This window comes from Siniperca chuatsi, linkage group LG12, assembly GCF_020085105.1.
Source record: "Siniperca chuatsi isolate FFG_IHB_CAS linkage group LG12, ASM2008510v1, whole genome shotgun sequence".
NCBI lineage: Eukaryota > Metazoa > Chordata > Actinopteri > Centrarchiformes > Sinipercidae > Siniperca > Siniperca chuatsi.
This window is the reverse complement of record NC_058053.1, coordinates 16,517,842-16,541,831: the sequence shown is the minus strand read 5'-3', so window position 1 is coordinate 16,541,831 and position 23,990 is coordinate 16,517,842. Positions and strand designations below refer to the sequence as shown.

The 23,990-nt window shown below is 39.7% G+C and overlaps 4 protein-coding genes across 7 annotated transcripts; 1 reads left to right on the top strand and 3 right to left on the bottom strand.

Annotated features, from left to right (window-relative positions):
* Positions 1 to 12: 12 nt before the first annotated feature.
* On the bottom strand, positions 13 to 9,011 carry ofd1 (OFD1 centriole and centriolar satellite protein). The gene is made up of 23 exons (XM_044217785.1): positions 8,860 to 9,011; positions 8,640 to 8,767; positions 8,331 to 8,534; positions 8,151 to 8,219; positions 8,016 to 8,043; positions 7,830 to 7,937; positions 7,602 to 7,738; positions 7,243 to 7,416; positions 6,948 to 7,054; positions 6,715 to 6,834; positions 5,863 to 5,936; positions 5,684 to 5,775; positions 5,316 to 5,505; positions 4,344 to 4,474; positions 4,023 to 4,134; positions 2,833 to 3,555; positions 2,402 to 2,558; positions 2,211 to 2,302; positions 1,390 to 1,518; positions 1,024 to 1,187; positions 721 to 900; positions 549 to 616; positions 13 to 228 (listed from the first exon to the last, which is right to left on the bottom strand). Exons 2-23 carry the CDS (start codon positions 8,733 to 8,735, stop codon positions 183 to 185), a joined length of 3,201 nt encoding a protein of 1,066 aa, XP_044073720.1. The 5' UTR covers positions 8,736 to 8,767; positions 8,860 to 9,011; the 3' UTR covers positions 13 to 182.
* Positions 9,012 to 9,111: 100 nt separating this feature from the next.
* trappc2 (trafficking protein particle complex subunit 2) lies at positions 9,112 to 11,273 on the top strand. Its single transcript, XM_044217805.1, has 5 exons — positions 9,112 to 9,245; positions 9,511 to 9,637; positions 9,903 to 10,047; positions 10,663 to 10,748; positions 10,848 to 11,273. Exons 2-5 carry the CDS (start codon positions 9,545 to 9,547, stop codon positions 10,944 to 10,946), a joined length of 423 nt encoding a protein of 140 aa, XP_044073740.1. The 5' UTR covers positions 9,112 to 9,245; positions 9,511 to 9,544; the 3' UTR covers positions 10,947 to 11,273.
* Positions 11,274 to 11,386: 113 nt separating this feature from the next.
* rab9a (RAB9A, member RAS oncogene family) lies at positions 11,387 to 14,074 on the bottom strand. The gene is made up of 3 exons (XM_044217804.1): positions 13,718 to 14,074; positions 13,234 to 13,353; positions 11,387 to 13,124 (listed from the first exon to the last, which is right to left on the bottom strand). The coding sequence occupies exon 3, from the start codon at positions 13,083 to 13,085 to the stop codon at positions 12,477 to 12,479; it is 609 nt and encodes a 202-aa protein (XP_044073739.1). The 5' UTR covers positions 13,086 to 13,124; positions 13,234 to 13,353; positions 13,718 to 14,074; the 3' UTR covers positions 11,387 to 12,476.
* Positions 14,075 to 14,322: 248 nt separating this feature from the next.
* Positions 14,323 to 23,371, bottom strand: egfl6 (EGF-like-domain, multiple 6). Of its 4 annotated transcripts, XM_044217793.1 has the most exons (13): positions 22,990 to 23,370; positions 21,539 to 21,645; positions 21,106 to 21,198; positions 20,762 to 20,881; positions 20,532 to 20,651; positions 19,063 to 19,197; positions 18,856 to 18,978; positions 18,330 to 18,392; positions 17,660 to 17,911; positions 16,126 to 16,200; positions 15,940 to 16,035; positions 15,588 to 15,850; positions 14,323 to 15,312 (listed from the first exon to the last, which is right to left on the bottom strand). In XM_044217793.1, the coding sequence occupies exons 1-13, from the start codon at positions 23,061 to 23,063 to the stop codon at positions 15,205 to 15,207; spliced, it is 1,629 nt and encodes a 542-aa protein (XP_044073728.1). In that variant the 5' UTR covers positions 23,064 to 23,370; the 3' UTR covers positions 14,323 to 15,204. The 4 variants fall into 4 exon arrangements, with proteins under 4 accessions (XP_044073728.1, XP_044073730.1, XP_044073729.1 ...); XM_044217795.1 differs by lacking the exon at positions 21,106 to 21,198 and having other exon boundaries at positions 22,990 to 23,371; XM_044217794.1 differs by lacking the exon at positions 18,330 to 18,392 and having other exon boundaries at positions 22,990 to 23,369.
* Positions 23,372 to 23,990: the final 619 nt, after the last annotated feature.

Below are 23,990 nucleotides of genomic sequence, written 5' to 3'. Positions count from 1 at the left end.
AAAAGAAAAACATTTAAAATCCAATATGATTTATTCATACATGTAGTTGATGGTGTCAAATATTCATACTGAAAAGTAAAATCTTAAAATATAAACAAATGCTTCACACTTGTTAAAACAGTACAATACTACAGAGGCTTGTGTAATTCAGCAGTTTATGATAGCACTCTGAGACAACCAGCTCACCAGAAATCATCATCTTCATCCTTGTGTGAATATGCTGCAATGCTGGGAAAACAAAATCAAGTTAATTGGTGAAAGCCTCAAGGGACAGAAAAACCCAAAATATTACAGTATTTCTCAATTAACTCATCCTTAAGACAACATAATTCCAGAACAAATAACATTAAAAAGACCAGGAGATGAGAAACCATGAAAGAAATTAAATGTTTTTGGAAGAGGATTACGTAGGCTTACACATTTATTAAACTTTCCTACAGTAACAGCATAGCATTTGAATTAGAAAACCTATGTTACTTTATTCATAAGTAAAGACATAAACCTATTCATCTATTTTGTGTCTGGCCTAGTCAACTGTTTTTAGTTACCTGTAATCTTTCTCCTCAGACAAACTCTTGGCCTCGCTTGTATGTCCTGCTTCTTCTCTTCCAGGGCTCTGGGATAAAACCCACTCAGTTTAACACACAGGGCAGCTGCTAAAAGTCAAGTCTCAAAAGCAAAGTTCTACAGGAGTCTCAGACAAATGTGCGTGCAACTCACCTGTGCATGCTGCTTCTCTCTTGCTTCCAGGACCATCTTCATGTATTTCTCCAATGGATTTTCACCTTTAGACTCCTCCCCAACATTATCTGCCTCTTGCTTCTGCTCTTCATCTCCTCCTTTCTTAATTCCAGTTTCTTCTTCTTTTTCCTGTCCTGGTTGCTCCACCTGTTGCAAAAGCTGCTTAGACATAGATACTGTTGTCAATATTAATTTAATTAGGCTGCCTGTTCTTGGTAGTCATAAATATGTAAAGATCAGAAAGAGGAGTTTTAGAAGAACTTGATGCAAGGTAACCATTACCATCTCTTTCTCCAGTCTTGCAAGTTCTTGTAGCTCCCTCTCTCTGGCTTCCTCTTGCTCCACTTGCCTTCGTTCTTGTCGTACCTTTCGCTCCCTTTCCCACCTCTGCTCCTCATCCTCATCATCTTCTTCCCTAGCAGATTCACCTGAGGTTTGTGGGACTTCTATAAAACATATGGATCAAATCAATTGTCAATTTATCTCTTTATTTTGGTTTAAGAAGAAGTAATGTGATCCAGAATGGCTACAATATGAGCAAAAATATGAGCGATTCACACAGTCAGACTGATGGTATACAGTAGAAGGTGGCCATTCTTGTCATTTGGGGTCAGTCAAGATTGATGCGTCAATAACTTGGGGACTCACCCGCCTGGGCTTGCAAGTCTATTGGGTCTTCTGGGAGGTCCTGTGGGCGGGGGACAGTGGGGCCATCAGGGGCCTTCTCAGAGAGAGGGACGGCAGTGTCCAGGAGAAGCTCTGGAATGTGGCCGGGCTCTGAAGGGAGACATGCACAAAGAGATCTTTTATGCTCCACCATAATGCAACAGGGCCAGAGGACCGGCACAGAATACATAATCAGCTGCCCTTCATCTTCACCATTGTGCAGGGCCACTGAAAGGACACTTTTGGAGGCCAGTCACACACTCATTAAAAAACAGACCTTCCAAACTCCAAAACCTCCATACCGGATATACCCATTATGTTACTGGGATTTTGTTTAAAGTAATAATAAAGAAAACTGAAAAAAACACTTTTACATACATTAATGCATCACTAAGAACATTGTGAGAAAATGCTATGAAAGCTTTAGGCACACTAGGAAAACCTGCAGGTGCTGATTATTAAGGAAATTGTGCTTTTGAAATGGATACCTAGAGGGCTCATTATCTCTGTTCCATTGATTCCAGACAGTAAAATGACATGCAACTGAACTGTGCCAACAGATTAAAAGTTCCCTCATTGATCACAATTCTTATGTCAAGCATAATGACCCGACCAAACAGCTTTTCCAGTATACAGTGCAAATCACACTCCCATGTTGTATTTGCATATTTGTATATGCATTAAATACAATGCGGTGAATTAAAGGGTTCAAAACTTTATGATTAAAATGAACACAACTGAGTTATATTTTAGTGTAATTTGAAAATGAAGAAAAAACACCAACAAATACTGGTTTAGAGTACCTGACAAAATCCCTGTGAGATCTTCAAGGCTTATTTTCTCAGGCTGTGGGGAAGACTCCAAGCTGGAGAACTCAGGCTGTAGCTTTGGTGGACTGACAGAAACAGGGGGCAAACATGAGGCCATTAGTATTCACTATCGCTAAAAGTTTATAAAAATGTTATGTCCTTGCCGCAACCATGCCAGATGGTACCTGGACTGGTCTCGTGCTGTGCTCTTGAGCTGAGGACTCCAAGGTGGACTGAGCTCAGAGGAAAAGTCACCTGAGGTTGCCACCTCGTCGTGGGGGGCGCGAGGGAGCTGTCTGTCAGACACTAGCTCTGGGAACGCCACCGGAGACACAACTGCTTCTATCAGGGGCAAAGACTTCATGTTAGGCAATAAGATTATAATCCAAAGACTGACATGAAAAAGGTGTGTAATGACTGTTTTGAATGTTTTAACTGTTTTTTTTACGTTCTGGAACCTTAAAATTAAATATATACTGCAAGTGTTAAATGTGCAGTACATGAGCGCTGACAACATGAAACTATTTCATTGCTTATTTCTTGACAGTTAAAAGAGGTTGGTAGATCTAATCCCCTTTGAAGTGTTTTCACAGGGTGAAGCATCTTTTGAAGATACCTTCTGAGATCTCTCTTTGAAGCTTTTTCCTGGAGGAAGAATGCGGTGTGGAGGATAGACGTCTGGATGGAGAGCTGCTTCCATCTTCAGGGTGTCCGTGTCTTAGAAACAGAGGTTCAGTCAATGAATGGAGACCGTGGTCCGGGGAAACTGTGGACTGGGGTTGTTTATGGTCTTCTGAGAAGGTCACTCTTGGTTGTGCAGGTAGTACGGTGCTTCTGGTGTCATAGGGTGCTGAGGAGGGGGTTCTGGTGGTTTGTGGAGACAGTGGTCTGTGTGAGACCTTTGATGTGTGGGGTGAGTGGGTGTGTGAATGGTGAGAGACTTGTTTTCTTAGAGGAGAGTCAGGGCGATGTGAAGGATGTGCTCGTTGTGGGGAAAGAGGTCTTGGGGGAAGCATGTGTGAGATGGTGGAGCGCACTGCCCTCTGCTGGTAGTTCCTGTAGGCTTCCTCCAAGGTCTCAGCCTCCTTCTGCAGCTCCTGGATCCGAGCCTTGGCCTCAGCCACCAGCTCCATGTCGGAGTCAGGAGAGTCACTCCAAGGTAACTTGTGTCCTCGCAAGGGCCCACCTGCTTCACAAACATCATCATAACCCACCCTGGCCCTCAGCAGAGCTCTGTCCACATAGATGTCAGGGGGAACCAGCTTGTCAGCACTGAGCTCCAGTACTGAGCGATCGACAAGAGAGGGCTTGGGGTTACGCAGCACTTCATTTTCAAGAGCTGCCACCATCGCATGGGTTACACAAAAGAAATGGGAAAGAAAAGGAAAAGCAAACAAGAGGAGAGTTGAATACTAATACAGAAGACAAAGCACTATTAAAGAGCATAAATCAGAAAAAAGTGTTGCTACAACTAATTTCCAAGAACTCTTTACATGCATTTACACATGGATCTGGTTGCTACTACTGTAACATGGCTTCCTTTGAGAAAGAAAAGGGGAGTGGCTGAGGTTTATAAAACATTTTAATATTTATTATTATTTTATAATATTTTCCCTTTTATAAGATTTAATGGTCAATAGAACAACATGATCCAAGAAAGGAAGCTGGTTTATGAAAAGCAGAAATAAAGTTTACTACACAAGTTATGTATTACTGATTGTAACATATATAACTGCATACAGAAATGATTAGAAGTGACTAATCACACTAAGACGTGGCATACACGCATGCCAAGTCAGGGGGTACCTTGTTGAGTTTGGCGAAGCTGCATCTTAATGTCGTCAATGTGGTTAGTCATCCACTGTGACTTCTCCTCACACTCTATCAACTGAGCCTTGAGCTGAGCGCACCACTCCACCTGCAGAAAACAGCAGACTTGTTGTATTGTTTGCACACAGGACAAGATCTTTGCAAAATATATGATAAGTATACCGGAAACCCAGAATTAAGGATAAACCCCTATTATACAAGAAATTCCCCAAGGTGAGAAAAAAAAAACTGCATGAAAAAAAGAAAAGCTGACTACATAGTTTCCCACACTCAGCGAGAGGCTGTGATGTGACTGACCTCACTTTGGAGCTGTGCCTGCAGCACCTGTTTCTGGTTGTCAAACTCTTCCTCATCCAGTCTGCGAGCGCTCTGCAGCCTCCGTAGCTCCGTCTGCAAGGCCAGCTGCTCTTTGGACGGCTTGCCCAAATCTGAGAGACCGGTTATCAAAGTCAAAACATAATCTTAAAGTACATCATTTTTGCCAGTACCGTGTCTATTTCAGTGGGAAAGCTATCTGATGAAAAAGCACCTGGTGACACACGTAGATGTTGTTCTGATTTACGGTGTCCAGTTTAGATTTTTGGCTATATGGATATGACCGGCATGAGAGTACAGCACATGGGACTTAGCACCATGTTGCTGCCTTTTGTTAGTGAGGAGGAAAGAGTCCCACTGCTCCCCTGCCCCATCCTCAAACAGGAATAATACTGTATCCCTCAGAGAGATGTAAAATTTTGATCTTCTGCCATGGGTAAAGGGAGCCCTCTGTCTCTGCTCACAGTGCTCTCTGCTCCCCTTCACTCCACTTCTCATCCCCATTCCCTCACTAGTTTCTTTTTAGAGACCTGTCTGCAGAGCTACAAACACAGCACAGAGGCCCCACATTGGCAGGCAAGACACATTCAAAAAGACTCAGCTGAGCCAGAAGCAGTGGGACAGACTAACATGAATGCTTCACAGTACACTGCATCTCCCACAGCTCACAATGAGCCCAGACTCAAGCACTCTGAATGCAATATAAGAACCGGATTTATCTCAGTTATAAAAAAGGAATATTTCGAGGTACCGATTTTCTACATTTACATATTATAAACAATAACTCTTAGACATTAAATTTCCCAGGCACAAAGGAATCAGTTGTACATGTATTACAGACAGAAAAGCCTGATTCTATTATTCCCTAATTGGTAAATTGGATAGGGAAATTACAGCATGCTAAGCCTCCTGGGAGGTACTTCCAAATACTTGGGAACAGCAGCTAATCCTCACCTGCATGGAGAAGCCGGTTCTCCTCTTGGGACTCCTCCAGCTGTTTCTTTAGCAGCCGCAGCTGCCCCTGCAGCTCTGCTTTCTCTCTTTTCAAGATGGGGTAGTCACTCATGGTCTCCAGTCTTTCCCTTAACAGCTCCTTCTGTTGAGTCAGCAGAGAAATCTGCTGCTGTGATGTGTCTAGCTCAACCTGGAAAACAACAGAAGAGGCATGAAAAGAGCAGGCAAAATAAAGCTGGAGACTTTATTAATCAGTTACATTGTGTACCATACAATTGTTACAAGATCTCATCACACTGACTGAAGTTTTGTGTTCAATTATTTAGTAGGACAGAAATATTGTGCCAATGTGGGGTTGTGTTGTTTACCTGCAGCCGCCTCAGCTCTGAACATGCTCTATTGTGCTCCGCGATTTTGGCATTAATTGCAGATGACTCCTTTTGGATACGAGCAGTTTCCACTGAGAAATTAAAAAAAGAATGTAAACGTGATCAAAACATGGTTAAAAGCAAACCAGTCAGTAACTTGCATTAATTTTAATACTCACTTTGGTTTCTGTTCTCATTCTCTGTTAGTTTTTCTGTTCTCTTGATAAAGTCCTCCTTCAACTCGTGCTGATACCTAATTTTATAAAGACATGAGAACAACAACAATCAAAAAGAGCTCTGAAACTAAATCAACACAAAATAGCTTTAAAATCCATGTGTCCTTTTCCTATCACAGAAGGGTGTAGAGTAATAAACCAAACCAGCTGCCATCTAAAGACTTGTTAAATCAATGTATCATTTGGTCAAGTGGATGATCAGGTCCCCTATTGTATGTTACTCCATAGTCATACCTGCTAAAAGCCAGCCAACCAGTCTTAAGTCTGTAGATACACACTATGTGACTATATAACTGCATAAGTCATAGTTTTGATGTAATAAAAAGTATGATAAGCATATTAACACAGAAATTCACTTTTTGTTCTTTGGGGTCTAAATATGTGTAAAGTGCCCAATATCAACTTGTTTACTGACATCCATTCACTAAGAAAACAATTCACTCTGAGGCTCACTGACAGCATTCAAACAGTTGGAGCAAAAACATTTTGCTGTAGATTTTAATAGATCTATGACTGAAATTTTTGACTTTACATTTTCAGTGTGCATTGTAGGTACAGGATACTGTTTTTACTTTAAACCTACAAAACAGTGACACCCTCTGGTCACACAATGACAATATCCCTATGAAGGCTAAATACCCTAAACTTAAAGTGAACTAATATAAAAGGAGAGAATATATCAAATTAGACTGCACATGTGTAACCAACTGAATGTGTCTAACTGGTGGTGACAATGTGAGCCAAACAGAAAAAAAACAAACAACTGTACAAATGAGATCTTGTTCATGAAAATACCTGGAAAGTTCATTCTTCAGCCTTTGATCGTATGTGTCCTCCATAGTCTTCACTGCCAGTTCTCTCCTCCTCAGCAGCTCTTCAGTGGTCTTGACCTTCTCCTCATGAATTTGACAAGTCCTATCATCATCCAAACACAGCAATGTTCTCCATGAACCAGTGTTCACAGTGAGGGAGCATAGCACCCCTTTACTAAAATGAATGGTAATAAAAACATTTTAAAAAGCTCTTACTTTTCAAAAGCCTCCATTCTCATCCTCAGCTCATTTTCTCTGTTCCGCTGTGTTTCAATTTCTTTCAGGACTGACTGTCTCTGCATATACACATTTTTTTCTTCAATCTAAAAGAAAAGAGAAACAGAACAACTGCATCAATTACACTATCTTAGATTTAAGCAATTGGAAATGATGCCAATGAATACAGTGATGTTGGGAGCCTGCCGTAATTTCATTTTAAAGAAATTATGTTTGCTGAGGTTTATCTTGAAAGAAAGAAACGGAGTGCATCATCATAATAGTAGTGATCTACCTCTTGTTGTTTCTGTAACCGATCAATGGCATTTTTCTCCCGGTCCATCAATGCCTTTGCCTTCATTTCATAAGTCCTCTCCAGCTCTTGCTTCAGCTTATCAAATTCTTTATGAAATTTAGCTTGTTCTTCCATCCTCACCTTGGCAATTTCAACATCTTTAAAATGTTGCATCTTAAGAAACAAAAGACATAAAGTTAACCAGCAGGAAAACTCTACATGAGCACATATTACCCACTCATTAAACATAAAGCATTTATACCTTCTAAAACATTGTTTATTGCAGATATGAGTATGCAGCTGTGCTTCATACCTGCTCATATGGTTTTTGATTCATTAACTTTGTAGAAAAAAAATACCTTTGTGTTCATTTCTGCTTGCATCTGTGCTTCAGTTTCTTTCCTATATGCAGCCAGTTTTGATTGGAAGGAAAACCATTTGTCCCCACTGTAATTGAAGCTCTCGTATTCCTTATCAATCATTTTCATCTTCTCAACTGCGTACGGAAGAAAGAAAACATTTTTTTAAAAACTGTGCAAAGAAAGGCATGTGTGTGGAATACAATTTAAGACTTGATTTCATCATACCAAGAGACTCTCCATAACTCGCTATGCTGGTTGTCTGAGTGTCAGCATCATGGCACAGGCCGTGGGTATAATGGTGTGTCAGCTGTGTTAGAAGGCTGATCAGGAACCCTGCAAGACAAAAAGAAAATATATCAGGCCTTAGGGGCAGAAGCAGTTTTATTAAAAGGAACAGAATTCTGTACATACCTTTATCATTGTTCTCTTTGTTTGAAGACTGGAAAAAAACAAAACAATGACGCTATTATTACCAACAAGATTTATTTCTTATTTCTACTTATTTCAAGAACAATATTCTACATACTAAATCATATTATTAATTACCAGGGATCTGTAGAGGGCTGATTCAGGATTAAGTCTAAGAAGCCGAAGAAGCTCTCCTTTCGTGGAAACCTGCCGAAATGGATCACAGACCAAAATCTTCATCTGCAATCATGTTCTTTACACTTTAATGTACAGTAAATTAAACAAATAGCATTGCAGGCATGCAGTAGACATGCTCACCTTGTCTTTGCACAGGCCACTTTCAGGGTAGAATACAGAAAGGCTGTACTCATACCCAGAGATGCGGAGATGATCAGCCACTATGCTGTTACAGGCTGAGACCAAAAGGGGTTCAGATTTCACAGATACTGGTCTAGGAACTGGTTCTCCTCCAGTCAAAGGTGGGTGTTTTAACTCCTGGATGAGCTGATTCCGCAGCTGCGTCTGAATCAGATCAGAAGAGTGAAAGAGAACAAGAAGGATGAAGACCAAACTCTTTCTAACGCGTAGGTTAGTAACGTTAGACTTGGGCTACAAGAAACAACTTACTTTGAGTGTATCAAGCACTCCTTTACTTTTAAAAGTTTGATATAGTCTTTTCCTCAGCTCATCTGGGGATAACGTGTCTTCCTTGGCCGAGGACATAACTGTCGAATGTTGTTTTCTAACGTTGGGTCCTGACAGAAGAGAAACAAAAGTAGCTAGACAACAGCACGGCAAGCTAGAGAACAAAACCCTCAGTTTTCAACAACTTTCAAAATATTCTTACCTGGTATTAGACTGTTATCAATTTGTCTTCTTAACACCTGATAGGCATCTCATAAAAGAGAATAATTTCTCCAGTTACCAGCCTAACGACCAGAAAGCGTCTCGGCGTCCCTTTCCAGGAGGTGTGCCTGTAACATTTAAATCCGTCAACAGAAATTTGTGTTCCGGGGTGGCCCACAGTTATGACGTAACAATAAAAATCAGCAATTTCTTTATTAGTATTCCATATACTGTCATATATTTAATGCAATAATATAATATTTATATGAAGCTAGGATAAAAACAATTGTCGCTAAACCGTTTTACAGCAGATAACTGATAAATATATTTGCTATTGACCACGTCGTCATCTTTATGCGACTGCTCTCCAGGAAGTAAAATTAACAGGTAAAAACAAAGTCGGTTGTATCAAAGTAATAAGCTTCCCTTCTTGTATTTACTTTGCATTCTTATAATCTTTCAAGTCGTAATACGTTTACTTTAGTCTCACAAGAATCACGTCAACGCTAAACGACGCCAATCGTCTGTGGAGCACTGCGGCTAACGTTAGCTTGTTAGCTGAAAGGTTCACAATCCTTTGGGTGATATTGACACTGACATTTGGGAAGATTAAATTGATCAACCTATTTCGTTTGGTTTGAATTGTTTTCAGGACAGTTTGGCTTTGCTAAGAATAAGGGAAAACGATGTCTGGAAGTTTTTATTTTGTCATGGTTGGTCACCATGACAATCCTGTGTTTGAGATGGAGTTCCTTCCATCTGGGAAGCCTGAATCAAAGGTAATATGGCTTAATTAATAACACTAGCATTCATTCCAGTACAACTTTTCTTGTCCAGTAACAGTGATAAAGAAAATAATGATACGCGTTATTCATTAGCCTAGCCATAGACTACAGCATAACAATCAGGATATAATCTATGAAGCATGTGACCACACTAAACTGTCTTTAAAGTAAGTAGTATAAGCATTTAGTTATTTATAGGATATGATAATGTCTGTTAATCTATTATCGTGTTTGATAAGATTTGTTTAATTCACCACAGGATGACCATCGTCACCTGAACCAGTTCATTGCACACGCAGCCCTGGATTTGGTGGATGAAAACATGTGGCTGTCCAACAACATGTACTTAAAAACTGTGGACAAGTTCAACGAGTGGTTTGTTTCTGCCTTTGTCACTGCAGGACATATCCTTTTTCTCTATTCCATTTGATTCTTCCCTTTTTATTCCCTCACAGACTACTTGTATACATATTTATTTATTTTTATTAATTGTGGTAATGTCAATCACAAAATTGCTAAAATGTTGCCATGTTGTAGTTTACTGACAGAAAAGACATGGCTAGTATATGTATATCTGTAATTTGGATAAAGTAATGCAAGATAACTTAAATAATTAGTCTATTAATTGACAGAACATGAATCAGCTGTTTTGATAATCAATTAAGTGTTTAGTTATTCATCAAGCAAAAATGCCTAAGATTCTCTCAATCCAGCTTCTTGCACATAAAGATTTGTTGCCTACCTGTTTTATATAATTGTAAATTGAATATCTGAGGTTTTGACAGTTGGTTGAACAAAACCAATTTATAGACGACACTTTATTAAAATAATCAACAGGTTTATTGATAATGAAAATAATTGTTAGCTGTAGTCCTACTGCCATTATCTAACATGTTAATTTCCAGTATAATGTGATTCTTTTTTTTAGAAGTCTGTCACATTGTTGTCATTCTGTATAGTTATATTCAAGGAATTTATTGGCATATTGCATTTTTTTTTTCTTTAATTATTTGCCGTACATATAAGATTCATCATGCTGCATGATGTGCGACAAGAAGATGGAATCAAAAACTTTTTTAATGATGTATATGATTTATACATTAAGGTAAGTTGTCTTCCATATGATTAGAATAACTTGAGGTAACATTTCGTATATTTTTTTTTCCTTCAGTGTTTGATTTAATCATTGATTTTTGTCTTCCAGTTTGCAATGAATCCATTCTATGAAATCAATGCACCAATCCGCTCCACAGCTTTTGAGAGGAAAGTACAGTTTCTTGGAAAGAAACATCTCCTGAGTTAACCACTTCACATGCACAAGGATTTGAATGCATCTCGTCTATTTGTTGTATATATATCCTACCTGCATACGTGTTTGATGTCTATGTTTGTCTTTTCCTGTTTGACGAATGTTCAACACATATGTGGATTTTCTATAAAACATTTTCCTGTCTGATGTAGTTTTTAATGTAATGTTTGTTTCTTTACTTCTTGCATGGGGTGGGCTGTGGGTTAAGGTTACTGTAAGTTAAATTATCAGCATAAGACTTTAAGGCATAAAAACTTGTCCAGCGCTTGACCAATAATGAAAAAAAACATTTCGATTAATAAACACAATCTTGTGCCGTGACATAGTTAGGTACTTGGTATGTGTTATCTACCGTTTTTTGGCATTATATCATGGTAACATTCAGTTCAGTTCAAACTTATCAGAGTTTTCAGGCTACAAAACATGCTATAAGAGACAATTCTCAGGGGGTTTATTTATCATTTAGCATACTAGTACAACTTTGAAAATAAATGATATCTGAATGAGAAATGGTTTAGGCAAATGAATGGTTCACCATTTCAAATATTAAGCTGTGGGGAAATACTTTCAACTGTAAGTATAAAAAAATGTTAATGTAATGTAAATCAAAATCATTATTTAAAACAAACAATGAGGAAAAAAGTTTACTCAACCATGTCTGCCATCTCATTACAATTTCCTCAAGGAAATACTCATTCAGTGACTTTCAAGGTAAAAAGAGTTTATAAAATACAAAAGTTTCCAGAAACTTAAATACACCATATGCCATGCATGTTAACTTTGCTTTAATATTTATCTTCTGTTAGGGATCTTGTCCCTCAGTGCTTCCAGCATATAACCATAATCTATTCACTATGCAGAATGTGCACAAACAAGACCTAAAGGTGCAATAATCACGACACATCTCATTTGTTAGTTACACAAAGTAGTGCCTTAGCTACTTCATAATTAATAATCAGAAATAAGGTTATTGGGCTGCATAAATTATTGAATTATGCTGTTATTTTCTGAATATAAATATACAGGTCATCACTATCTGCATTATTACATTTGGGAGTGAAGTTCAGAAACCCTGTTATAATCCCACTCACAAGGTAGTACACATCTAAACACATATTTTAAAGAGTCACATTACAATTTGCCTTCATGACAGAAGGGAACATTTAAGCATTTGAGAGGGAAGTGAAATTTTTCAAATACATTGCCCCTGCTCTGTTATGACATATTTTTACCCACAGATAGTCTTGGGCCTCTGCTACCACTCCAAAGCCTAGCCTTTGAACCGTGGCAGCGCTGAGTGAACGATTCAGTCATTTAATGTTTATTTGTAATTAGAAACTTAGTGTTTCTTCTCTTCAAACAGAAGTCCAACTATTAGCATTATCAAACCTTCAACAGTATACGAAAACATAAAGCCAGTAGCATTATTTGTTTAAATAAGAGGTTACTTCAGCATTGTAAACCTACAGCCTCATCACATAACAGGCATAACAGCAAATTAATGTTAGTGATAACTCCTGGATGTTATGAACAGCAAGTGGCAGCAGAGCGAGGCTTTCTGTGGAGCTTGACTGTGTCTGTGGGGATGAGGTGGTCCGTTCTTTCATCCAATGCCAACACTCTACGCACTGCCTCCTCAAAGGCCACTGCTACATTGGTGGCATCCTTGGCACTGGTCTCATAGTAGGGGAAGTCGCCGTTCTCCTGGCACCATTGCTGAGCCTCCTCAGTAGACACCTGCCTCTCTGTCACGTCCACTTTGTTGCCCAAGACTACGAATGGGAACTTCTCTGGCTCCTTGACATCTGCATAGTAGATGAACTCCTTCTTCCAGTTGCCTAAGTTGAGAAAACTCTGGTTGTCATCTACACTGAAGGTGAGCAAGCAGCAGTCAGAGCCACGATAGAAAGGAGTCCTCAGGCTGCGGAAGCGCTCCTGGCCAGCAGTGTCCCAGATCTGTAGGGTAACCTGGTGGCCATCTACCTCAAGTTCCTTGTTGAGGAACTCTACACCAATGGTGTGGAAAAGGTGTGCATCAAACTTGTTGGTAACATAACGATTCATGATGGAGCTTTTTCCTACACCACCATCACCCAGCAGAATGACTTTAAGCAGGGATGTCTTTGTTGTCATGGCTATTTACTCCCGATCGACCACTTTGAAATAATTTACCTAATGGAGAGATACAATGAGCAAAAATATATATTTCTATTATCTTTACATCACCATTTTACTGCAAAAATTAAATTTTTGCTGGATGTTTTGAGCCTTTTTGTCTCACCCCTGATTGATTTTGGCCTCCTCCACTTGTCCAGATCATGTGCTGTAGACACTGTTCTTTGGTCACATGCTCATTTGTTTAATGATGATGTGAGCAGCCATGTAAGTAACGTTCAACCAGCTGTAACACAGTGACAAGCAATCAGTTTCCTGATTAACAGATGGCAAAGTGAGAGGACAGCAGTTATAGCTGAAAAGCCCTATCGCAATAAAGCATAATCTGCTATCAAACGTTCAATACACTGTTTGTGAGCACAATCAGGTATAAAGAGTTAGCATGTGACATATAACACAATATTAAACTAATAGCTATAACATGCTAGTAGAGAGAGTCTGAATTGTAGGTCTATCAGCCAGCCAGGTGTTAGCTAAGCTAGGCTAACATGAAAAAGGAAAACAAGGGAACACAACTGGAGTTAAACTAAGAAAATAGACTAAATTCGCTAGCTCAGGTTTACTTGCAAGCGAGATTGTTAGTAACGTACCTTACAGTTTGGGCCAGACCGCTGCTGCAATAACGGAAATAATAGTAATGTATATGTTTGACAGCTCCTCGAGTAACGTAAGGTCACACCGTTTCCTGGTGTACTCCTAAAGCTCGGTGCTAACGCAGCTAACAAGCTAACGATCACAGACTGTTGGACATCCTCGGATCATGTGATCTTGCCAGACAGAAACAACCAACGAGCGTTGAGGTAACGTTGCAGGCCCCAACAACGTATACATATAATATTATTCGCAGAGTACACATTATAGCGAAAATAATATTAAACATTTATTACTTTTAAACCAAGCGGGACTTTGCTAAGTAGTCATTCGTCAACGGGTGTTAGCTAGCCCCAGCGTCTCTCCATCGGTGACATATCTTTGACTTCTTTGTTTAATTCATGAACAGCCACCAGATAGCGACATTTAGCTGCTATCTGCGAGCATCCCAACTGCACACTGTGGCAAAATCCACTTGCTCTCACCGACAAAACACTGGATGCAGTACCACCTAGCTAACTATACTTTTACTGAGATATCGACTGAAGGTATGAAAGGAAATTTACACCACATAACAATACCACAATGTAAATATACTCCAAAGTCATGTACTCCTTTTTTATTTCTGTAAAAGTACAACAGTATTAGCAACGAAAGGTAGGTCAACTATCGAAAGTAAATGTGCGTTTTATGCAGAGTGGCCCTGTTGATTACCGTTTTAATTTTACTGACGCAATAAAGAGAAAGCATGTCTTGGAGTGAAAAGTACAGTATTTCCCTCTGAAATTTAGTAGCCAGATATACGGTAGCAAACAGTTTAATCAAGTAAAGCACAAGTACCTCAGCATTGCTCTTGTGTAAACTTTTACGCATAAACACGTTATCAAAGACAGCAATATGATTAAACCCCACAGACGATGCCAGCCAGAAATGGTAGACAGAGTTAGAAAAAAAAAACAGATTTAATGAAATAGTACAGTATAATATGAAAGCAAAATTTACAGCAGTTATGCACTGATACTTTTAATCATGTAAAATAACCAGCCTTCAAAAAAGTTATTCATCAGATTGAATTTCAGATATAATTCACCTCATAGATTATTTTCAGTTAACTTCAGCAATGCACTATCACATACACAGCAAAGGACTAAGCACAATACTGTTAAACCTAACTAACAGACAAAGTTAGCATTTCCACCTATTCCTGAGATCTGTGTTGCCTGTATCGAAAGAGATCACGATAGAGAATGTAACAGGATGTATTGATGTAGCAGCATGGTGATAAAGTAAACATGCATGCACTGATCGTACATAATCTTCCCTTGAGACCATGTGTCTGTATCTTTATGTGGATGTCCTGTGGCTAAGCCATGAGAAAACATTGTGAAACTCCCCAGGGAAGAGACCATCATACGGACAGGAAACAGGAATCTTTGACATGTCAGTTAGAGCACATTTTCAAATTGTAAATCCTGCGTGGAGATTCTTAAAAGACTGGGCTGACATCCTCTTGACAGGGCCCTGAGGTCAGCACAACATTGTTCAGCCCAATCTCTCCTCCAACACCTTTCCCACGCTGAGCTTCAAAGACAATCTGAAAGACATTTAATGGTACCATTGCATCTATAGGTTGTAGATTCCAGTAGTGAGTGAACAATATGGGGGTGTCTTTCAAACATACTGTGAACCAAATTAATGTTTATGAAAAAAATCCATCTTAGCTAGTCAGATAAGTACTGCATAGTCTTATGATACAGCAATTGTGCTGTTCAACCTCCTTTGGCTGGTACAGTTGTTATTAACAGTTACTGCACTTGTTTGACAATAATATATTGATAATATGTCTTATAAAATGAGAAAATGACTCACAGATTGTGGGGCTTCTTCTTCCCAGGCCACATTGAGGAGCTCTGTCTGCCAGCCCTGGTCTCTGCTTTGGCTCTGCTCCCATACTGGGTAAGCATTGTTATCCAGCAGCACCCTGAGAGTTCCCACATTATGGCCCACCACACGGTAGTCAAAGGTGAGGCAGAAGCTGCCCTGCTGGGCCCGGTCACTGAGAAGCAACTCCAGCTTGGCTATGTCCTCCTGCTGCCCTAGGAGTCCACTTATGGCCATGTAGTACTCAGCACCTGAAAGAGTTTGTAGTACTTACAAGTAAAGTGAAGTATACTAAATTAATCTTAAATAACCTGTAAAAAAAAAAAGTATTAATAATTACCATCGTCATGGTAGGCTACACTCCAGTCCATGTCATCAGCCTTGTCTTGGACCCACTCACATGCTCCCTGATCAAAGTTGCAATCCATGATAAACTCTAGATGGTAAAATGATAGGAGCACATCAGCAAATTAGTCACATAAACAGTCAATATGTAACTATGGCACATAAACAGATATTTGATTACCTTCCTGAACTGGTGCTATTTTGATTTCTTTGACTTCTGTGGCTGGGCCGAACACTGATTCAAAGTCCTCTGATACTGTGTTTAGAGATTAAAGGAAAAAAAATCAGTATGGATTCATGCATTTTCACCTAAGCATACACTCACTTGCCAGTTTATTTGGTACACCTAGCTTAAACTAGTGCAGTCTAATAGAACAGCCCTTTAATAAATCCTGCTTTCATGAAGGTTATAATGTAAAGATTTATTGCAGGACTGTTGTATTAGACTGCATTAGTTTTAGCAAGGTGTACATAATACATTCGCAACTGAGTATATAATATAGTCAGCTAAATGTGATAATCAGTAAATGAGTAAAAGCAGACACAACTGTATCACAATTATACAAAATATCATAGAAATCTCATAAAATCTGCCCCTTAAATTTGGCATCATAAAAATGATAAAGAATGTTTTGTCTCTGAATTCCTTTAAAAATATAGGATCTTAAAAAAAAGATTCCAAAATTATGCAGCAGAGAGAGATTTTCCAGGATGAAACAAAAGCCAGAAAGTGCCTTTTACACCAACAGGTGTAGACCTGCCCTGCTGTCACTCATGTCTTGAGATGAAACTACAACTTTAGATACACCCCCCCCAAGTATTTTAAAGCTCTTGCTGCAAACCACCCCCATGGCAAGCAGCCTTAGACAGTCAGACGAGTGACAGCTGGGGTTATTGAACCTGCTCAGCCAGAGTGGGCCAGTGTTAGAGAGGTCTCAAGTGCTGATGACAGACTTTCCTACTAGTAGTCAAGTCTGTTTGCACAACAGCTGTTTTGGGGAAAACATAATAAAAGACTTGGAGGCTTCGAAACCTCCCTCCCTTTCTCACCCTCCTCCCAGGAGATGGGAAGCAAGCCCAGGATGAGTTGTGTCCCTGGGCTCTCACATGCCGACAGAGTAAAATTCCTCCCTGGAGGTGATGGATGTCTTGGGGCCTGTCTCCTCTTGCTTTTCTGAGTTCTTACACAGACTCGGGTGTTTCCATAAAGATTAAGATTAGCGGTGAAAGGTAATGTCATTTATGGGGTTTCTCAATGAGTTGCATACCACTGCATGACCACACTGCCCACTCTTCTCTTTTTATCTGATGAAAGTGTCTGAATTTGTTGCCAGAATGCATATATATACACACGACTCAGGTGTGAATGGCATGTGCTAGAAGCCATCATGTCTCATTATCAGTAGATTCAGATAATTTCTTAATTTTTCATTGCTGCGTTATTGAGATCTTTTTTATTTGGTTCAATATTTTTAGTTTTAAAAAAATGTCAGCTTGATGGGATCTTAGGGTTTAGTGACCATATTTTTACACTGCTAAAGGACATGACAGCACAAAAATTGATAATTGTATTCAGATGCTGTGTAGACACGAGAGCAAAGTCTCTGTAGAAACATATTGAGTTTGTTTAGTTTGCGTATAGTTAATACATTGTGGACCACACAGAATGTCAGAAACAGACTTACTTCAAGGGAGCCAAATGAAAGGATACTTACTGAAAACATCTCCTCTTGGATTGAGCTGGTTGTCTTCCTCCTCCTCCTCCTCCTCCTCCTCTTCCTGAGGAAATTCATCCTCCTGTCTCTCCTCAGTCCTGGTGCCAATGTAGACCTCTCCATCATAGTCAAAAGGCTGCTGGCGGATCTTAGGAGGTGGTGTCGCGACTGGTTCAGGGATAACATTTTTGATATCCTCACCGTCCAGCTTACCTCCCAGAATCCTGGGCCCCACCTGGGAGTCTGGGATGGCTGCAGGCAGGAAGAGGAATCAGATTAGACATGTGGAACCGCAATCACGAGTGGGAAATACAGTATTTTACCAGGATTCAGATGCTGTTTGTTGTCATGTATTTTGCAGCTGCTGTTCTTGTTATACACCATGCAGATGAAGCATGACAGCGGCATTCACTGCACATAATTTAAATTAGTGTCTTAAAAGCACAAGCATTTTATCATACACATTCTGTATATAAAGGGTCATGCTGAGGATTCCAGGTCTCATATCATATCACATGTTCGTGCTGTGGACGTACAACATTTCCAGCCACGAGCGAGGAAAAGAGTTTGAAGAGGTGTTCTTAAAAGTAGGCAAGAGGAGGGAATGAATGGGGTTGCAGGGCAGGGAGTCAACAGCGTAAGCAGGGTCTTGGATTCCACACAATCTCACCATTGAGGAAATCATCTGCACTGCCTTTGTCTCCATCCCAAGACCTCTGATAAAATGGCTTGACTACAAAAAATAAAGGCATCTTCATTTACGCTGAAACCCCTGGCCTATTCTCTTCATTACATTTGGCTATGTGAGGCTTCACCTGTTATTATCTGGGCCTGGTTCAAAGAGTACAACACAACCTGTCCCCTTCTTCAGATGGCTGGCTACCATACAATGTCATATTTACACAGGTGTGTTTTCAATCTGTGGCTCTCTCTTGCTAACATCTGTAAAAAGGAGTGGAGTCTGAAAGCAGGAAACTAGCCTTGGCAGGACTGTTGTTTGCTGATGTTTTCAAAATGAAATATGTGGCCGTAAAACTGCTCCTGACCTATCTGACTGGCAATTCTGATTCTGCGAAAAGCATGGGTTTTTGAAATCTATTGTGAATGGATTTATTTGACAAGTTTTATTACATATCAAAAGGCATCACTAAAACTAATTAATTCACAATTCTGTGTAGCAGTTTTTTGGATCTCACCGGAGCATTCAAAGCCATTGCCTCTGAAGCCAGACTTGCACCTGCACTTGTAGGATCCTTGAGTGTTCAGACAGACAGCATGGTGGCTGCACGTGTGGGTGCTGGCTGCACACTCATCAAGGTCTGGAATTGGAAGAAGCCTATTTGTACCTTTTAGGAGCAAAACTGATCATAAAATGTTCCCCGTAATAAACCCGTATACCTTACCTACACAGTCATATTTGCCGTCAACATATTTCAGATCATAGCCATCCTGGCACTTGCAGTAGTAGCTGCCAAAGGTGTTCACACATTGTCTGTTGTATGGGCAGAGGTTCTTCCCAGTTACACATTCATCAATATCTGAAGGGAAACAAAAAAGGGAAAAATTAAAAGGCCTGTAATTTTATATTTATCAAGTTTGAATTATTCACTTCACAGAAAAAACACAAGCATAGTTGTACCTAGTACAAAACCTTGTTGCTGGGGAACCTATAAGATAACAAAATGTGCACCCCAAGTGAACATGGAGAACCTCTAAACAACACAGGTCACATTAGGCAATATTGAGAAAATCAGCACTTCCTCTGATTCACATGGAGTCATCAGCTGCTCTTTCTCAACTGCCAGCAGGGAGCTTCACCATCTTTGGTGTACTGAGTGAATTACACCATCCTTGTGATCATGAACATAATCCCTCACTGTTTTCCCACAAACCATCACTACTAATTTGTGTTTGATGTGATGCCCGGCCAGGCTGGAAGCAGTGCTTCCACTGAGTGTGGTAACTGATCTGTTGATAATGTTGTGAATTCAATGAACTTCTTAACACAGGAGGAAATGTGTACAAGAATCGTAATGTCACCATTAGTAATGATTTTGAACGTGACACAGTGCCAAGTAGTCATAGTAGTCAGCCTAATGCTGTAGAGATAATAATTTAATAAATACATTTACCATTGTATTTTCATTCAGTCATATCATTATGTTATTTTACTTATATTTATCTACCGGTATGCATGTTTTCACATGTTTCTATTTATGGTCAGCAACTTAAAGTCTGGGCCTGCAGCCAGTTAGGGATCTAAATTGCTTTGTTTGTACTTTAAATTATTAGAAACTACTTTATACTTTCATGATGATACAGTAGATATGCGTCTGTTGTGAAGGTTCATTATTTGTCTGATACAGTACATCTGGGAAAAATGTACTTTTTGGTACATTCTCAGAGTAAAAGTGTACTTCTGTTGTGCTTTTATTTTTAAGTGTGTTGGATGCATGGTTAATCCTGAAATGTAATGCTCCAGAACTATTATTTTACTTCCCCTCTGTGATCAGTATGTCAGACTGTCACAGCTCAAGCAGTTTTGTGGGAAGAAATTGAACTTAATTGCATCCATCTGATTTACAAGCCAAGCATGCAAAAGCCACATAATAGAATCATTACAGAATTGTTCCACTATACAAAAACTCCCAATCCATGAGACGGAAACAAGCCAAAGTCAATCGTTTTTCACTCTGTGTTCCTTATTTAGATAAGGGCTGTTGCTCCATCTGATTTTTCTCCTTACTTGCTTAGGCCTGTCTCTAATCGTGTATCATATTTGACATACGTTTTCCTTGCATGACACTATATGCTTAAAACACATTCAATCACTGTGTTTATGATATGTTATTGTGTGAGTGTGGTTGCTCACCTACACAAGTCCTCTCATCTTGCCCCAGTTGCAGTCCCGCAGATGGGCAGACGCAGCGAATCTCCCCCCCAACTTCCTCACAACCATACTGACAGTGAGCAAGAGAGCATGTCCTGGAATCTACATGCATCAACACGAACACAAAAACACACATTTCTAAATATGCAAACTTTGATTTTCTATATGTCTCCACTTAGGGAATGTATGGATAGTAGCACAACATTACTCACTGGCACAAGCTCCATCAGGCATTAGGGTGTAACCATTGAGACAGTAGCACTTGTAACTTCCATAGCTGTTCATACAGCGATGCTCACAGGGACGAGGTTTCAGACCACACTCATTCAGATCTAGGAATAAGAGTCACCCTCATTTTTTCACCCGCAACACCTTCTTTTCAAAAAACCTGAAACTGAAATGCTTTTTATTGAAACACAAGAGATAGAGATTTTGCCTGAAGTAAAACGTACCTAAAATTAGCTAGTAAAGAGAGTTATCCGCTGGAAATTAGATTATCCTGTACCTAGTTTGACCCATGTTTTCCAGACCTTCGTCTCTGACCCCAAATACGCACCTTGATTACACGTCTTTCCAGTGTATCCTGGGAAACACTTGCATTTATTGGGGCCAACACATTCTCCGTGCTTGCAGCCGTGCTCACATTGAGCTGGTAAAACATTTAACATGAAGAAAATACCAGCAGAAATATCAGTGGTTTGAGAATGATGGGATATAGTCAGACCACACATTTCTATTATGCAGGCAAGGTTTTTCAATCTCATTTTCTCCACATTTTCTGGGTTAGAAAAATATCTTTAATGAAAAGAATAACAATTGTTAGGATATTGTGTAATGTGGCAGTAAATTTAGATGATCTGTTTTGCTCATTCAAAAAGCATTATGTGTAAATTGGAATGGTCAGTGGTGGATAGTATATATATGAAAAGTATCATTCATTATTACATATATTATAAACCAGTGTCTGAATCAATCTGGACTGCTCTTACCCTCACACTGTCCTTTACTGTTTTTCTTCCAGCCATAGCAACACTCCAGTCTCCTGCCATAGCGACACACACCTGCTTGGTTTCCAGTAAGGACTTGTCGGTAGTGCCTTTGTAGAACAAGAGAGTAGTAGAAGGTAATGTGTAATTTCACTGCCTTAGCAAAATTTATAGCCCGCCCTGGTTAATGCATGGAACATCAGATAGCAAATGTAGCTTTTAAGCAAAATCTTAATCTTAATTACAAATTAAAATATATTTAGATTTTAAAAAATATCCCAACACACCCACAGTCTCGCTAAACTCTCCCAATTGAACATTTTCAGCCATCATTTTCTTCTAATGTTGGTCCCAATGGTAGTTGTGTGAAAAAAACAACCTAAATAAAGTGTCCTCTCACAGGCTCGCTGAGTGATAAAAGTGGGGCTCCCTGTGGAGAAACAGCCAACTGACAGGATGTAGGCTACAGATGGAGAAAACACACACTAATCAGACACTTCCTGCGTTTCACATTGTTACCTTATGCACAACCATATGTCCTCCTTTTTTTTTACTCTACCTTGATCTTCACCTGTGTCAAATTTAGATGAGAATCTGCTGTAAAGTTATTCTCAGTTGCGGTCAGCAAGTCAGTATTGCATTTACAGTACATATAGATTATATTGCATGTGTGTATTTTTAACCTGTAAATTAAATTAAGATGTCGAAGCGCCGTTTGCTATTTACTTAGTAAATAAGTAACTTCATGTCAGAATCACACATCCAAATCTGACTTTACAGCTTTCAGCATCATTATCTCTACTTTTAAGCTCGTGCCAAACTCTAATATCCCAGATGTTTAGGTGTCACATCCTATAAGCAGTCTCGGCTCCAGCGGGACTGGAGGAATCTGAGACTTGATAGAAATCAAACCAGAATAGCCCACAAGAGAGGGGCTCCTAAGTGTGACAGGTGCTTTTCAGTTATTAACAGTTGCTGTGCCACATTTAGCTGCCACACTATCATAGCTCTCATAGTCCTCTGCTGGCAGGGGCAGCAGTGTGTACATGCCATCAAAACAACAGCTTTCCCTGTAAAGATTTAAACCATATAATTCAGTGCAAAATAGGGGGGTTCATGTTACTCACTAATCTCCACTTAAAATAAAAGCATGTGGAGGAACTAGCACATGCTAGTAATTCCTTTTTTTGGCCACAGGCAGTGGGACAAATTGTATATTAGCCAATACTGTTGGTGACACTGTTGGTTTATTATTGGTGCCAGTGGATTTCAAAGTCATTGTAATGTAATAAAAACTTTATCATACATAGAAATCTATCTGACATTATCCTGGAAGGTCTTTTTAATTCTTGACTGAGTAAATATCCAAGTAAAGTTTACACCTGCTGCAGGTCTCAGGGTAGAAACACATCATACAACATCAAACGCTCTGACGCTCTAGTTCATTGACTTACCTATGGGCTTCTGCACCACCGGAGGAGATGTGGATCAGGAGAAAAAGAGCACCGACCAAGGTGAGCGGCTGCATGTCTGTGACCGTGAGCAGCCGGAGAGCTTTGTTTCCCACGGGGCTGACTTTGGTTGCTTTGAGTTCCGACTATTCCTCCTGGGGGCTTATGCTCATTAAAATGCTTAGACAGGAACAGGTCTTAGTTGAGCCTTTACACAAGGCACGCCGGATTTCATGTATTTCCAGAGCACAAAGTCTCCTCTAGGGAAAAAAATCTCGCTCTCTTCAATGCTCCTATACTCTATATCCCATAATTTGCTTCCTCTTCCTCCTCTCTGAAATTCCAGAGGTGGGTTAACACTGTGAAATGACACTGCACTGGGAGGGATAGGTTGCGACTTTTGGAGGTAGGAGTGGGTTTGTAAGGGGGGTGGGGATTATGTTTAGGGGTGCTCCTGTCTTCACTGAAACCCTATACAAGCGATCACCAGCAGGAAAAATCATACTGTTGTACAAATGTCAAATGCAGGGCAACCTATTGATCTTATTTTGTTTATTTTACATGCATTTGTTGCTTGATGGTCTGCCCATGCGTATTTTTCTTTTTTTTTTTTTTTTGGGGGGATAATTAGCTGCATCGACTAATTGTGGAACTCAGACATGCATAGGCCTGTCATTAGCAGCTCCAGTGCTCTTTGATGTCTTGTTCACAGGTAACGCATAAAGCTTCGCTCTCTTGCACATGCTAATTCCAAGTTCAGCCATAAAAATGTTTAAAGAGTATTCACGCTTTCAAAGTCAGTTCCAACATCTGGTCCTGATCCTCTGTACCCTTAGAAATGGACAGGTGATGTTTCTGTGGGAGCTTCAGAGTTTAGTTAACATTTGTTGTTGAAATACTTCTCCCATGTTTTATGTGACGGAGATCATTTTTGCAATGAATTAATTTACACACTGCATGTCTGTCCACTGTCACATTGTCCAAAGAGGCTCAAAATGACGATT